This window comes from Aphanomyces astaci (assembly GCF_000520075.1).
Source record: "Aphanomyces astaci strain APO3 unplaced genomic scaffold supercont1.36, whole genome shotgun sequence".
NCBI classification, from domain to species: domain Eukaryota; phylum Oomycota; class Saprolegniomycetes; order Saprolegniales; family Verrucalvaceae; genus Aphanomyces; species Aphanomyces astaci.
Genome location: NW_009798299.1, coordinates 131,047 through 146,075, shown reverse-complemented (window position 1 = coordinate 146,075; position 15,029 = coordinate 131,047). Strand labels below are relative to the sequence as shown.

At 48.1% G+C, this 15,029-nt stretch overlaps 3 protein-coding genes and 1 non-coding gene across 6 annotated transcripts; 2 read left to right on the top strand and 2 right to left on the bottom strand.

Annotated features, from left to right (window-relative positions):
* Window positions 1-8: 8 nt before the first annotated feature.
* H257_11816 (hypothetical protein) lies at window positions 9-4,409 on the top strand. 3 transcript variants are annotated; one of them, XM_009838849.1, is made up of 8 exons: window positions 9-260; window positions 326-524; window positions 572-773; window positions 843-1,057; window positions 1,415-1,568; window positions 2,002-2,215; window positions 2,780-2,913; window positions 3,024-4,409. In XM_009838849.1, the coding sequence occupies exons 1-8, from the start codon at window positions 18-20 to the stop codon at window positions 3,193-3,195; spliced, it is 1,533 nt and encodes a 510-aa protein (XP_009837151.1). In that variant the 5' UTR covers window positions 9-17; the 3' UTR covers window positions 3,196-4,409. The 3 variants fall into 3 exon arrangements, with proteins under 3 accessions (XP_009837151.1, XP_009837150.1, XP_009837152.1); XM_009838848.1 differs by lacking the exon at window positions 3,024-4,409 and having other exon boundaries at window positions 2,780-2,974; XM_009838850.1 differs by lacking the exons at window positions 2,780-2,913; window positions 3,024-4,409 and having other exon boundaries at window positions 2,002-2,241.
* A 644-nt stretch (window positions 4,410-5,053) lies between these two features.
* Window positions 5,054-10,662, bottom strand: H257_11815 (hypothetical protein; the record flags this gene model as incomplete). The annotated part of the gene is made up of 3 exons (XM_009838847.1): window positions 5,054-5,242; window positions 5,320-5,507; window positions 5,580-10,662. The coding sequence occupies 3 exons, from the start codon at window positions 10,660-10,662 to the stop codon at window positions 5,054-5,056; spliced, it is 5,460 nt and encodes a 1,819-aa protein (XP_009837149.1).
* Window positions 10,663-11,592: 930 nt separating this feature from the next.
* H257_11814 (hypothetical protein) lies at window positions 11,593-13,005 on the top strand (the record flags this gene model as incomplete). The annotated part of the gene is made up of 2 exons (XM_009838846.1): window positions 11,593-11,690; window positions 12,606-13,005. 2 exons carry the CDS (start codon window positions 11,593-11,595, stop codon window positions 13,003-13,005), a joined length of 498 nt encoding a protein of 165 aa, XP_009837148.1.
* Window positions 13,006-14,604: 1,599 nt separating this feature from the next.
* H257_11813 lies at window positions 14,605-14,676 on the bottom strand. Its single transcript has one exon. It is a non-coding gene; the product is annotated as a tRNA-Asp (tRNA).
* Window positions 14,677-15,029: the final 353 nt, after the last annotated feature.

The window sequence follows — 15,029 nt, the reverse complement described above, 5'->3', positions numbered from 1 at the left end:
TTTCAAACCCGGCCACCATGACCGCCACGGTTGTACTCGGCGTGGACCTGGGTACCACGGCTGTAAAGGCATGCCTGTTATCTGGCCATGCCCAAGTCCTCGACAGCAGTACCATAGACTACTTAGCCCCTTCGCTTTATCCTCCCGATGCAAAACCATCGATAACGGATGTGTCTTGCATTCTCGTCACGGTTCGAGCGGCCTTGCAAGCCCTGGCCATCAGCCAGTTTCCACCCACCGCCATCGCGCTGTGTGGCCAGGTGAGGGTGGCCATACTTCAAGTTGCTCAGTCACAATATGGTGCTCACGGGTTTGGTACTGGTAGATGCATGGGATTGTGTGGTGGTCGGCCAAAGATTTGGCACGAGGTGTCGACCACCTCTTCTCAACCTCATCCCCGACATCGACATCGTCGGCTCTTCCATGGTCATCGTTGATCTCATGGCAAGACGATCGTTGTGACCGAGCTTTTCTCGACGCGTGCCGCCACCACGCCCATGCCGACTTGTCCCCGCTAGCCTCTGGTAACCACAAGGCCGCATTGGGCAAATGCTTTTACATTGACATGTAGGTTACGGATTGGCCACCTTTGCCCATGTCATGCAACACACGCCGTCCGTCGTCAATGGCTTGGACACATGCGGGACGATCATGGATTTGGTGGCCTTCGCATTGTGTGGCCACACGACATCGGCTCAAGCCACGATGGACGTCACGAACGCGTTTAGCTGGGGAATATTCGACTCGACAGCCAACGCGTGGCCTTCCTCGTCGTATGTCCAACCCAGTTGATGGTTCCAATGCGTGTATATAAAGTGTTTCGATAATGTGATTGATGTTAGGGTGGCTGCGTTGGGAATTCCCGTCGAGATGCTACCGCAAGTCGTGCCTTCAGGCACAGTCGTGGGGGTCGTCGTGTTGTCCAATGCTTTTGGGGATATTCTGAATATCTCCAAGGCAAACAACGTGCGAGTGTACGTCCCAATGGGCGATCATCCGTGTTCCGTCTTGGGATTGCTCCAAGCTCAAAACATCGAGTCACCTGTTGATGTTGCCAGTATGTATTGTATACGTCGTACAAACAACGTCATTTGACATTTGTTGATTTGTCCGATATATATATATATATATATATGTATATATGTATGTATATATATATGTATATTATATATGTATGTATATATATATATATGTATATTATATATATATGTATGTATGTATATATGTATGTATATATATGTATATATGTATGTATATATATGTATGTATATATATGTATATATATGTTTATATGTATGTATATATATGTATGAATATTTATATGCATGTATATATATATATATATATATATATATATATATGTGTATATGTATGGTTCAAAATGAGATGATCTTGTGGTGGGTGGTGGTGATAGTGATTAACATTGGCACGTCGGCGCAACTGTGCTTTGTAACCCCCCCACCAACGGACAACATTCCCCCAAGTCTGTTGGGTAACAGCGCGAGCAGCTTTGAAATACGACCGTATTTCTTTCAGCAGCACCTTCATGTGGCCGCCGCCTTGACTGGGTATATATATATATATGTATTGTACACACTCTTACATTTCGAAATTGCTACTATTGTCCTTTTACCCAAATAGTCTGGACGCTTTTGTGCTAATTCGCCAAATCCATCGATGATCGATATATTCTTTGTATGTGAATTTTGTATGTACTGTACAAAGTGGGGATTGGTAATCACACTAATTTATGTCACACACACACTAGATTTCGATGATGATTGATTTCCTGCAATCTGATTGGCTAATTACTTCTCCCGATTCTTTTCTACATTTGGATGTGTAGAGTCAATATATATATATATATATATATATATATATATCCATGTCACTCCAGTTTAGAATAAACACAACAAACTTACTTTTGTTTATAGTGAATAAATAGTGTAAGATCAATATATATATATATGTTTGTCATTCTGAAGGGTTTTTACTGTTTAGTGGTAACATGTTTGCCTACTTTGTGGACAATTGCCTGGCGTGGACAAATGTCTTGGGATCGGTTAATCATCCCAGCAAGTCTGTGGGCGATATCAAAATGCAGCAAGACAACATGTATGCCAAGGTGATTGCCGAAGGTCTGAACCACACAAACACAACGCTAATCTGTCGGCCGACCTTTGGCGGCGAGCGCAACGACACGGCGGACAACAAGGTATTATTGTCCTTTTAACCCAAATTTCGGCCTTGAGTTTGCTGATTCGCGTATCTATCTATCCATCAATTTTTTGTACTGAAATTTGTGTGTGCACATAATGTCAGGTGAATCACACTAACTGAAGTCACACACGAATTCGCGTTGATGATGGTTTTCAGGCAATCTGATTGGCTCAATTCTTCTGCCGATGATTCTTGTGTACATTTATTTGGTTGTGTCGATTCATCATTCTCCATGATGTCGGTTCCGTTTAGAATAAACACAGTACAATACCATAAGGTGAATTTGGTTTGCACGCTAACGTCGTCGATGGGATCAAATAAATATCATATATTGTGCTTTCGAGTGAAATTTCATTGTGTTGTGGTTTCTCGTTGGAATTTAAATCGATTTGATTGGCTACTTCAGATGAGCTCAACATTATTAGATAATGAAAACCTTCTCAATGAAATTCAACAACCAATCAGATCGATTCGGTTTGGTCGGCGCGAAATTCGATTGCACCCCGTCCCCAAATTTGTATATCAAATCGACAATATATAATGCTCTTTTTTTAACTAGGGCGGTGTGATGCTAAACATGCATCTGGGTAATTGGTCCATCGGGGATATGAGTGCGGCGCTGGCTAGGGGTATCGTGGCCAACTTGGTGGCGTTGTTTCCACTTGATAAACAAGCAGAGTTCAGTCGACGCCGGTATGAATCGAATCAATGAACGATTGATAGGATGGTTGATCAAATGATTAACTCTATATCACAATAAATGATCGATTGGACGGTTGAATAAATAATTGTATCTATCACAGGTTACTCGGCAGTGGCAACGCGTTGCTTCGAAATGCGCTGCTGCAGCATTTTGTCCAAGTCGAGTTGGATTCAACGACACTGGAGCTGTGTCCATCCAGTGACGCGGCGGCGGGCGCGGCGGCGCTGGTCGTGCAACTGGAACGAGCTCGTTGTGAACATATCATTGAATAGATGTACCCACACTTGTGTAAATATGTCTTGTACAAGGCATGTACTAATACTGTGCAGTGCTCAACATTCAACGGGTAATAGTATTACCGCGAAATGTTTAATTGAGAAATTCGTAGAGTAAGAACCACTCAGAAATATAATATATATATAGATATGTACTGTATATTTTTAATAAAGTCCTTAATTTTTTTATTCTATTAAAATAAAAAAACAGTGTTCTTATTTTATAACTAAAAAATTGTACTATATTTTAATATGTTTGGCCGCTTCTTCCAAGCCTGTGTGAGAATACGTATAGTAGATCTATATAACCTTTTGCCTGCATTATTGCGGCTTATTATGGCCGAGTGCATACATTATTGGATACAATAAAAAATGCAAAACTAAACGAATTGCATCGACGCGCGCACAAATGGACGTGTCAATCCGTCAAGGAGTTAATTTACAAGTCCAAGAACGAATGCAGAACAAACCTCTGAATACGTATACTTGTACAGTAGCCATAACGTTAATGGTTAAAATGTACGTCAACGAATTATGGTCATTCTCCGAAATACCTATAATCTTGCCGTTGGTTTGATGTATAGGCCATCTCAATATGCATTGTCGTCACCGAGAAACCGACGAACAAAAAAGGCTCGAAAAATGCCGATGACCAGCGCCCTACGTTACTAGTAGTTGTATTGCAACCATTGGCATATCATTGGCATATTAAACGTTAAGAAGGATCGCACGTGTACAGTAGTTGGCTGGATTCGCCACGTAGTCGTCGTAATGACACGGAGACGTAAACTGTTGGTTGTCGGCGTCGCTGCGAATGAAGCTGTACCCGTAGTACGGCCCCATGTAGAAGTCGTTGCCAGGGGATCACTGTAGCAGCACGGTGGTCCACTGCGACCCTGTAAATATGAGATAGACCAAACCACAGGTGGATTCTGCCATGTCGACCCTTGTCATGGACTTAAATCTCGAGACGATTCCTTGTCATCGACGTCAAATGTAATGTTGGGATGAAGAGTCGAGTAGCGTTGGGGAAGGGTTGGGACGGCTGCTTTGGTGGGTAGTTGTTGTTCAGCACCTAATGGTCCACGCAATCGGTGGCATTCACCAGGTCAGGTACAAGAGCCGACGTTATTTGTTGCGGCGATACAGCATTCCTTTTCGCGGCAATGTGCAGCAGTGACATTATTGTGGCTGTACAAGCACACACGCCCTCAAAGTTATGGTTTGTGAATGGTCGGTCGGGACCTATTTATAGGTGGCAAATCAAACGGCTTGGTATGTATTCGCATATGTTAAGAGTCGCCAGTGCGCTCTCCCCTTGTTTTGCACCGACCAGTGTTAGTTAGATATTTGTGTCTGACGAATATCTTGAGGCTAGTCCCTTGAAAATACTTCGAAGTAAAAGATAGAGGAATGCAACTAACTACTAGTGCTGTACTTGTACGCAACACCGTACAGTACAGCGATGATTCGTTGAGCGTGAACTATTCAAAACTACGTACTATACAGCTGAAAACGCGGAGCTGGCAATGAACTTTTCAGGACGAAGAATAGTTTTAATGCTCTTAAATCATCGTCAAGCGGCACATCAGTCAAACTTGACACATCTCATCTGCAATAATATCGTAGGTGGCGCCGCCAGGCCATCCACGCTAAGTGTAGGTGTGTTGCATGTTGTGTGCTGTACGTTGGAAACGTTGATTTCAATTTTCAATTGAGAGTGCAAAGCCATTTGTAAAGTTTACGACGCATATATATTATACGTACAGTGTATACAGTATACTTGGAAGTATATACAATTTCCCAGGTACAGAATTTATCTAGTTCAAGTACTACAGTAGGCATGTAACTTAGCTCAATCTGTGAGCGGAATAGCCGACAGCAAATGGAGGTCCCCGTCCTGTTCGAGTTGTTTGCGCTTTGCTTCCGACTCTTGAATGACAAACATCCGCCAAATCTTCAAGTCGAAAATGTAAAACGTAGTGTTGGACCGCACGGATAGAATGCCGTTGATCACGGCCGACGCAGGGTCAATGTAGTACACCTACCCTCGATCCATTTACGTGCAATAAATATATATATATCTATATGTTGGCATACATATATATATATATATTTTACCTCGTGGTCCACCCATCGTTCGGGGTCAAAGACAAACTTGGCCGACGATGCCAGGAAAAGTGAATTCTGAGGCGGGGGCGGCAACTTGGGCTGTGCCACGCGTTCATACAGGTAACAGATCAAGACTGATCCAATGCAAATGCCCATGAGCGTCCAAAATCGAATGTAGCTGCCAATTGCCACAGTTCCTACACGAACAACAACAAACCTCAATCATTAGACGGTGCCACTTGATGGTGGTGTCCAGACCAACACCGCACCGCTGGAGCACACGAGTTGAAAATCGACTTGAGCGTATTCGCATTTGCGGTCGAATGTGGCCGTGTGCGTCGATGGCGCAGCCAAGGACAAGATGACCGAGAGCCCCCATACCAAATACTTGCACTTGAACACGTACGCTGTCGTGTATTGCTGTGTAAATACCATGAGCACGTCGTTCAGGACAAACACAAACCACGACACTTCGCCGGCGGCGAGAATGGTTGTGAAGATGCGGATAGCGGTGCGGTCGGCGCTGCTTTCGCCTTGGAGCGCCGAAGGGGATACAAACCGCCACAAGTTGTTGACCGACACCAGCGACAGCACTTGAGTACTGAGCAGACTCATGGCGGCCATGCTTCGAATAAACAGGAACGTTCGTCCAATCCAAACGATTCCCGCCACCCGATTCAGTTCAAACAAGTTGAGCCCTTCGACACGTCCGCGGTTCAAAACAAGGTAGGCCATGGCCAGCGCCGCCACGCAAATGATAACACACGTCACGTAAATGCACGCGTACCGGATGTAGTAGGCCACGTTGACGGGGATTTCCAACGGATCCACCAAACTCGTCGAGTCGTACGTGGCCGACGTCATCACATTGATTGTGTCGACGTCGCCTTGGAACGAAATCACTTCGCGATAATTCAGGGCCCAGTCGTACGCCAAGAGCCAGCCAAGGTAGTGGAAATTTGGAAACATCGGGTCAAACACTTCATGCCGAAGAAGCGTCGTGGCGGGCGAGGTCGGCGTCGTGCCATACTGCATGATTTCCACCTTTGTCTGATACATGTCGGCTTGCGCAGTACTGGCCAAATCTTCCCACATGGTCACGAGGGCTGGGTCTGGTAGCAGCGACGTGTTGCGAAGAAACCCCGTGGGTTGGTTCAACAACACGGTGGGACACTTGACAGCCATGGTGTCGCGAATTTGGCTGCAAATGGCCGTGGATTGGTTGGTCGTGAGCGGAGTAGATCGAGTATACTGCGCACCAACAACAGCGACAAGTCGCGCCATGGTAGGTGGGACTAGGGTTTCGCCCAACTGCGAACTACACGACCTGATCCCGCCCGAGAAAACAAAGAGGCCAGAAACCACACTGGCAGCAGGGACCTCGTTGCAAAATATGTTCCCGCCGACCGTCAATTGCGCCGGATTATCGACAAGCCACGCATCGGGGGAATACGGGAATTGCAAATTCGCCTTCAACTTTAGGTACTCGGAGTTGACCACTGCGGACTGAGCGCGCATTTCTGCGATTGCGTCTTTGACCGTTAGAATAAACGCGATTAGCGAGGCAGGAGGTGGAATGCGCTTGAGATCTACCGACCCCAACGGTCCGATAGCTTGCCCAAACGTGGATAACGCGCCAGTAACTAGATCAGAGGCAGCCAAAGTGCCGTTTAGAACGAGAATGTCGGCCATCGATTTGGAGGCAAATGCAAAGTGGGGCGTGCCACGGAGTAAACTGGCGCCACCCATGCCACTTGTCGAGCTCGTGACAGCCCACAAGTCGGACGCAAAGCTCCAGTACATTTTCAAGCTGGTTTGGGTGGACAGTTGCATCGACCCGTTCGTGTACTTGAGGGTCATGGGGTATGAAATGCCAAATGCATTCTGGACGTTGAACGTGTCGATTATTCCAATGGACTTGTAATTTTGCCAATCGGTCGAAAACAACGACACGCCAAACGATTGCCAGTAACTAACTTCGTCCGATTCGGTCATTGTTTGACTAGTAGACTGAATGCTAGCCCACCACTTGGTCCCCTTGTCGGACTGACGTAGTGGTGTACCAATCGCAGTGCTCAAGGACGATCCCCAACACGACTGCAGGCGGTTCCAGTTGACATTGCGCAACACGCTTTCCAAGTAGACTGCGCCGTTGGCTGTGTAGTTTTGGCTGCATCGAACTTGTCGTTGGACAGAGTTGGCCATTTCCCACGTCTTTTCAAAGTCCAGCCAGCAGTACTGCGTGGAAATCCAAGGCGCCAAACATGCGTCCATGTGGCGGAGGCCACGCACGACCGTGGCCATATCCGATCCATCCGTTGACTTGACTTGAGATACATACAAGGATACCATGGTCACTTCTACCCCTTTGGCCAAGGACGAGTTGTAGTCGGCGTCGTCGACGAATATGGTGCTGTCGAGTGACACCGTACCTCCGTGCGGTCGGTAAAGCAATTGGCTATTGTACATCCGAGCAACGTACACGTGCTCTCGGGACGCGTTGTAGTTGGCCCACCAAAAATCATTGGTCATGTTGGTAGACGTTAGCGTCAAGTACGTGACACTGGCAAAGATGGTCGCAAACACATACCCCAGGCCTGCTGCCATTGCAAAGAACCGCTTTCGAGAGGACGTTTCAAGTCTAATCTGGACGACTTTACTCGCGTACATGCTGACGTCTGCCTCGTCATCTCGCAGGGCGAGGTTCAGTTCGGGTGGTTCAAACAGTTTCTTGTTCCACTTGACCACCTCATTAGCGTCTTGGTCGACAAGCAACAGCCACAACTTTGTGTCAAAAAAGTACGAGCGAAACGTGAGCAGGCCACACATGACGCACGCCGCCCGGTCGACCATCCACGCTCCTTTTTCCGTGGTTTCCTTGTGCAAGAACGCAGTCGCCGACCCCGAGAGGAGTAAGTGTCCAGTGAACGCCGACTTGGCACTTTGGGTAGGTCGTACACATTGCCACACCTTGACGACGCAAAACGCGACTGCGATGCATACGACTTGAATTACAAGCAGCATCATGGCGCGCTTCACATTGCCCATGCTGATGGCCCCACTGGTACACCGAATACCACAGATACGGTAGTCCACCGTACACAGTTGGTCCAAGGTGGCCTCAATTTTGTATGGAGAGGCCACATCAATGATGACATACACGAGCCAGCATAGTCCGGTGCTGATGGGGGCGAAGTGAAGCTCGTAATGTCGAGTGAAGAGCAACAAAACGTCGTGGATTACGTACGAGATCCACATGGCTTCCCCACTGACGATCATGCTTTCGACAAACGTCCGAGGCGCGAATTCAAAACGAGTAAAGCCATGGATAACACCAAAGTCCAACGGAGATGTACTCAGGAGAACCACCGCGGTCATGCCGCGCACCAAGAGCAACGGTCGACCCAGCCACACGGCCCCCACGATGCGATTGAATCGAAACAGGTTGCGCCCGACAATACGAAACCGCATAAGGACGGTGTAGAAAGTGAAAATAGCCCCCACAGAGACCAAGATGGCACTGACGGTGACAGAAATGATCCACAGATAGTGGCAGGCGCTTTTGGGCACTTCCAGCGCTCCCGCTTCGTTGATGATAGGGTCGTACGTGTTTGAAACCACAGGGAAAACACCGCGGTCCCCTTCGATCGACACAACTTCTCGAATGCCGGCCGCCCACTCGTACAAATATACCCAGCCAAATGCATCCCATGTGGACAAAGTCGACGCCAAAAGGGGTTGAGTCAGGAACACGTTGCTGGAATCAACGATGTTGAAGGCAAATTGCAACGTCCCGACATTCAGCGTCACAATGTCTGCCTTTGCAACTTGCACGAGGCTATCGGAAGGGGGGGCGACAGCGTTGTTGTTGAACAGGTCAAGTGCAGTGGCCGAAGGGACCACGACAGACAAACAAACCGAAGCTAGTGTCGGACACAGCGAGCATATTGTTCGGGGTGACGCCTTTGATGCCCAAAGCGCAAACAGAGTGTTGAATCGATGCAACAACATCATGTGGCGTGACTGGTCGGTGCAGGCAATGTCAAACGCCATCGACGACTGGACAAAAGGCAGCGGCTGGCGGTCCGTGCAAGAGGGATCACCCCCCATGTACTCGTACGACGGATTCAACCACGAGGGAGGTACCGGGTCGGCATGGTACCCAGGAATGGACACCAACGCATTGTGAAACGCTTGGTTGGACTGGGCCAACTCGGTCAAATGGGTGTGAAATGTAGCGTACAGTGTCTTGAGCGACGCCGGCGCTGGCACAAAGAACGCATCAATCGAGCCAAACGGACCAACATTTGAACGCACCATTTGGACGATGGGTACGTCGGGCATGCCCATCATCCACTCCCAATCCGGCGCACAGTCCCCTGGCACTGGATTCCACGGGGAGTTACACGGATCGCACGTGTAATTGGCTGGGTTGACAAGGTAGTCGGCGTAGTCACATGGGTACGTGAACTGCTGGTTGGCTGAATCACTTCGAATGAAGCTGTAGCCACAGGCTTGTGCCACGTAAATGTCATTGCCAGGCGACCACTGATACATCCACAGACTCCAGTCGCGATCTTTGCCCGTCATGCGCTTGTTGGAAATGGCTTCGTGGCTGCCAAATGCATTCGCGATTGACATGGTTTCCGTCACGCTCCACGTCACAGCATTCATGTACTGAAGTGTAAAGTACGTCAACCCCGCTTGCTTCCACAACGCCATCTCAGTTGGAAGGTCTTTGAATGCATTGGGGGTTCGGGCGAGCCACGCCCTGCCTTCGGGGGTCTTGCGCAGGCCATCGGCCACGGTCACGTTCCATTCGCCTTCGCGCTTGTCCATAAATGTCTTCCAGTTGACCAACCGCGCCGTGGTCTCCCAGAACATGGCGGCATTCTGAATGTAACGCGTTTGGCATCGCTTTTGGCGCATGGACGTGTGTGCCACTTCCCACGTCCGGTTGAAATCCAACCAGCAGTACTGCGTGTCGAGCGCTTCGGGTCCAGAAAATGTCCGAAGATTCGTAATGATCGCTGCAATGTCATGCGAGTGGGCATGCGCAACCATGCGGGGATACGTTGGCGTGACTTCAATGGGGGTGTAGTACGTCGAGTAGTCCTTAGAAATGCCAAACACGGGCGACGTAAAGTCCACCGTGCCATGTGTGACAAGATTGAGTTGCCCGTTGTACACATCAATCACGTACGATTGGGCGCCGGACGCGTTGAACCGTTCCCACCACAGGTCGTTGGACAGCACCGGCGACAGCATTTTGAGGTAGTACAGCGTCAATACCAACGTGAACACGAGGTAGGACAACCCCAATGCTGCTTCGCCGGCTTCAGTCGTAGTCATTGACATGTCCACTGCATTTGGCCCAGTATTTTCCTGGTGATCCGTAGCCCCAATATTATGACGAGAGATGGACAGTCGCTCGGGCATATAGCCCCTAACAGACTTTCTACCCGTTCGATGAGTGATTCCCGTAGGTTTCGTTTCGTCGACCATGTCTCGCATTGACATATCGGTGGGATGAACTTTCCTTGCATTGGACGGGGAAGGGGGCCCCGACGTCAGGGGGTCGATCATGTCAGTTGTGTACGCAAACTGTTAGCGAACTCCCTCAAAAACGTATGATTGGAACGTTTGTAGCGGTTTCACATATTTACCAATGGACGTCCGGGTACAGCGGTTTCATAAAATACAAATATATCGTTTATGAAACGATTTATTTGTATAAAAGTTAAGGTGTAGGGCAAAGATGCCGAACTGACCAGTGGCTCTCGATTGGATTCACCATGGGCGAGTACGGACTACAAAAAAGTCCCAATGTCAGCACAGCAATACCACTGGTATTGCTTTGCTGAATCCCAGCTAACCTTCACACCTACTCACGTTACCCTAAAACCCAGCACACCTACTACTGCATCAGCGCAACCTACCTAGGTCATACTACCTAGGTCATACTGGGGCGCCCGTAACTGTTGCAGACGTAAAGAGAGGAATCAGTGAACCCGGTATTAATAGGATGTGGACGAATACCTTAGCTAAATTTGGAATAGGAAACGAAAGACGAGGAGTCCAGAAGCCAAGGGACACAAAACGAAAACCCACACGAGAGGAAGAAGTAGCATGGCAAGTCGAACCGAGATCAATCCTCCCAGGTCGTAGCAGAAGGCAGCCATGGGGATGGTGGTTCCGATTCGAAACTTCGATTCTGAAGTACTGCGAGGTCGGTGGGGGGACTATGATCTCGACACATGAGACACGAGGGTGTGATGAAGAATGGTCGAAAGCACCGAGCGGTACATCGTGGGTACGACGCCCCCTGCTTCGCCCCTGCGCAACGCATCGCCGATTGTCGTGTTGAAATCTCGTTCGAGGTTGTCCATAAGCCCTGTCGAGTCGGTGAACTGGGACACTGTTTCCAGCACACTGCAGCGATTTCCATGTACCGAGCTTGGCATCGCTTCTGACACACACTGATGTGCGCGACATCCGATTGAAGTGAACCCAGCAGTATTTCGTGTTCACTGCTTCTGGTTCAATGACGTCTCCGAGTCTGACGATATTGGCGGGGATGTCGTGTGAGCTATCGTAGAGAACCATGCGAGAATACATCGACGAACGTGACTTCAACGAGGGTGTTGTAAGTTGAATAGTGTTTTGACAACACATTCGCGCGATTTGTCCAGTTCATGGAGGATGCGTGTCCTGCCTTGTTGAGGTGTTAGTTGAACACATCGATGACGTACGATTGCACCCAACGAATTGACGTAGGTCCACCAAATGTCGACCAGATGCACGGCTTCCTCAACACATTTCGACACGTGATTGAGCCGTTTAGAGCCGTCGCTCTCTAAACGATTCCAGTGTCATCGTCTCTACCGGTTGTCTTGACCGTCGGAGATACACTGGCCGAGTTGACGGTGTACTCACTGCTGCCTCTGGTCATTTAGCCTCCTCATCCATGCAGCTGCCAGATGCGTGGATTGCAGGTGGTCGCCACGTGTACACCTCCTGTGTGGCCAAATAACTCGTTCGACACTTTCTTGGTGTCGTGTGCTGACGCAGGGGCGGCGTGCAATTCGATATAGGTCGAAAAACTTGTTCCTAGCAGCACTTCGATCCTGGTGGCCGTTCAAGGCGATCTGTTCACTAGTACCATCACTACCATCTCGCAGCCAACAACGTCCGAGGTATTTGCAGCGAAGTCAAGGGCGACATAATAGCCAAGTGTCCGATACACAAACAGGCCGTGGATTTCTTGTCAACACAACGCTCATTCCAGATCCTAGAGGCGTGGTGGCCACCTGGGAACGGATGGCCGCCATCGCCCAAATGGACATGCATCGACTCAAAACGGAGATTTGTCGAATACGTACAAGATGTGACATATCTATGCTCTGTCACACCCAACCCAAGTTTCACTTTCTCGAGTGGATGCTTGATTGGGTCATGGCCATATGCGAAGTGCTGTCGTTTCAAGGGAACACGGACTTGGTCAATGTCATCACCACGGCCGCGTACGCGTTGTCTTCGTTGGCAAATCCTTTGGACGTGTCCGTAAACGTGGCGTCCGACATTCGATACGTATGTGTGTACGTCACGTGTATCCTCATCGGCTTCGCGAGTTTTGCCACCGTGTACCGTGTGACCAACCGAGGGTACGTGGAAGGGCTTGCACTCTCGGATTAGGGTCGCACTGTGGGCAGGAGGGTAACGTTACGTCAAGGACAAGATCAGAGACAACGTTAGCCTCAACACTTGGGTGCCGAGCTAAACAAATCGCCGCCATGCTTCAAACGAACAAGAACGTGCGCCTAATCCACGAAATCCTCGCCACCCGATTCAGCTCCAATACACTATGTTCGCCCACGTGTACTTCAGCTTGCATCTTGATTTCGCACACCTGACGCTGGAGTAGGCACCGTCGCCATTGGTCGCTTGAGTAATTCGAATCATACAGGTACTTCGCCACTAAGGTACTGTACAACCTTAATAACGTAGAAAACCAATTTAAGAACACTTTTTCCGAGTCGCTGCGGTGGAAGGAACGAAGCTCAGCATGGATGCATCAGATTCACATTCGGAAAAGTGCTGGATGAGGCCAAAGCGGAGTTGATTCATTGGACATTCAAAAAATTGTGTTTCACGATCTATTTGACAGACATAAATACCATTTTCGAAGCAAATGTACTCAAAATGTGAGAACCAGTTATTGGTGCACACAATTAGCTTAACGTTTGTATGTATACTAGTACTCATTTGCATATTTTTTGTGTGGTTATGTTATGTAATTTCAGCAGTTAAATATAAAATCCAGACAGGTAATGCAATTATACAGTTGTGAGTAACTGTCAGTGACCATTTTTGAAATTGACGCGAGTCCGACATTTTAGGAATCCACAACCAGGTGTGCACGAAAAATTGGAGGTCCAACATCACATGCAAAGGTATTTCATGTAATGCGATGAATTACACTACAACGTGCACAGCGTTCTTGCGGTTGGCTTTGACTTGACCATTAGGCAAGGGCTTGAGGCCCATCATGGCAGCGACACGGACACAGCAACAGCACCGCTCTTCGCTTCGTTTTTCGTTCGGAGTGCAAGTCATCCGTGACTACAGTAGTAATAAGCCTCGTGAGAAATATATACATACGTGTACAATGAAAGTATTTGTAACTTTACCGTCATTCACAATCTCCTCGGCATGGTAGGGCGTGGCCCGCGGCGCTTTGGTGTCGTGGTGGTGCCGGCCTTTGTCGCGTGCACATACTTCATGAGGGTGTTGTAGGATATCTTGGAGAACGCTGCCACTGGATTCCCGTTTCGCCCAGCAAGCACATCTTGAACAGCTCTGTCAAGCTCAACGCGTGTATATCGCGATCGCGGTCGCGGTCGTGTATGACAGGCGCCAAAATTCACTTCGTGTATTAATTAGATTAAGGAGGTTATCTCCCAGTATTTTTACTACATTTGATTGGCTGATTCAAGTGCACCATTAAATGGTTCGAGCACCTTAAATTGGTTTTCTACGTTATACTACTAGTATCTCGCGGTCAAATTGCAGCATGAAGGGGCTTAACAGTAAAAGGACGAAATTTTACAATCCAGTACTCAGCATGGCATGACCACGGTAGCCTCTAATGTAACATTTTTCGCACATCAAACTACTTCGCACTACCTGACTGTGGACTCGCCATTCTTCTCCAAACATAGTGAGTGGCATGGGAGGTCCGACGAATTGCAATTCCTCACAGACGAGGTGAATTCGAAAAAGGAGAAAAAAGATCTCCCCGTCCGGGAATTGAACCCGGGTCACCCGCGTGACAGGCAGGTATACTGACCACTATACTAACGAGGATCCATATTGTAGTAAAGGATTGTAAATAAGCATACAATGCGCCATACTGTAAATTGCCTTCACTAGTCAGTCAAACAGAACCACAAGCTGGTCTATCCTCCAGGAAGAAGAGCATTTTCCTGCTCTACCCATAGGTAATGTAACATGTAATGCAGGGAATGTGGCATTCGCCGAAATAAATTGTATTATAGTTCGTGCTCCGTCCAAAAAAGGACTTTTTTATTCAACCATCAAAATGTATGTCGTTTAACCCAGGGAAAACCTGCTGTTGGCAAATTTAACAAAACCTCCCTATTTACATATCTGCATATCAAATATCTTATTGAATCTAATACTGTCTTCCCCTGTATTCA

What these genes read in the sequence shown, in the direction of transcription:
- H257_11816 (XM_009838849.1), top strand. Translation starts at nt 18, where the DNA reads ATGACCGCCACGGTTGTACTCGGCGTGGACCTGGGTACCACGGCTGTA. An exon ending in CCATCGCGCTGTGTGGCCAG is followed by an intron (nt 261 to 325) that starts GTGAGGGTGGCC and finishes TGGTACTGGTAG; the next exon opens with ATGCATGGGATTGTGTGGTG. An exon ending in ACGACACGGCGGACAACAAG is followed by an intron (nt 2,216 to 2,779) that starts GTATTATTGTCC and finishes TTTTTTAACTAG; the next exon opens with GGCGGTGTGATGCTAAACAT.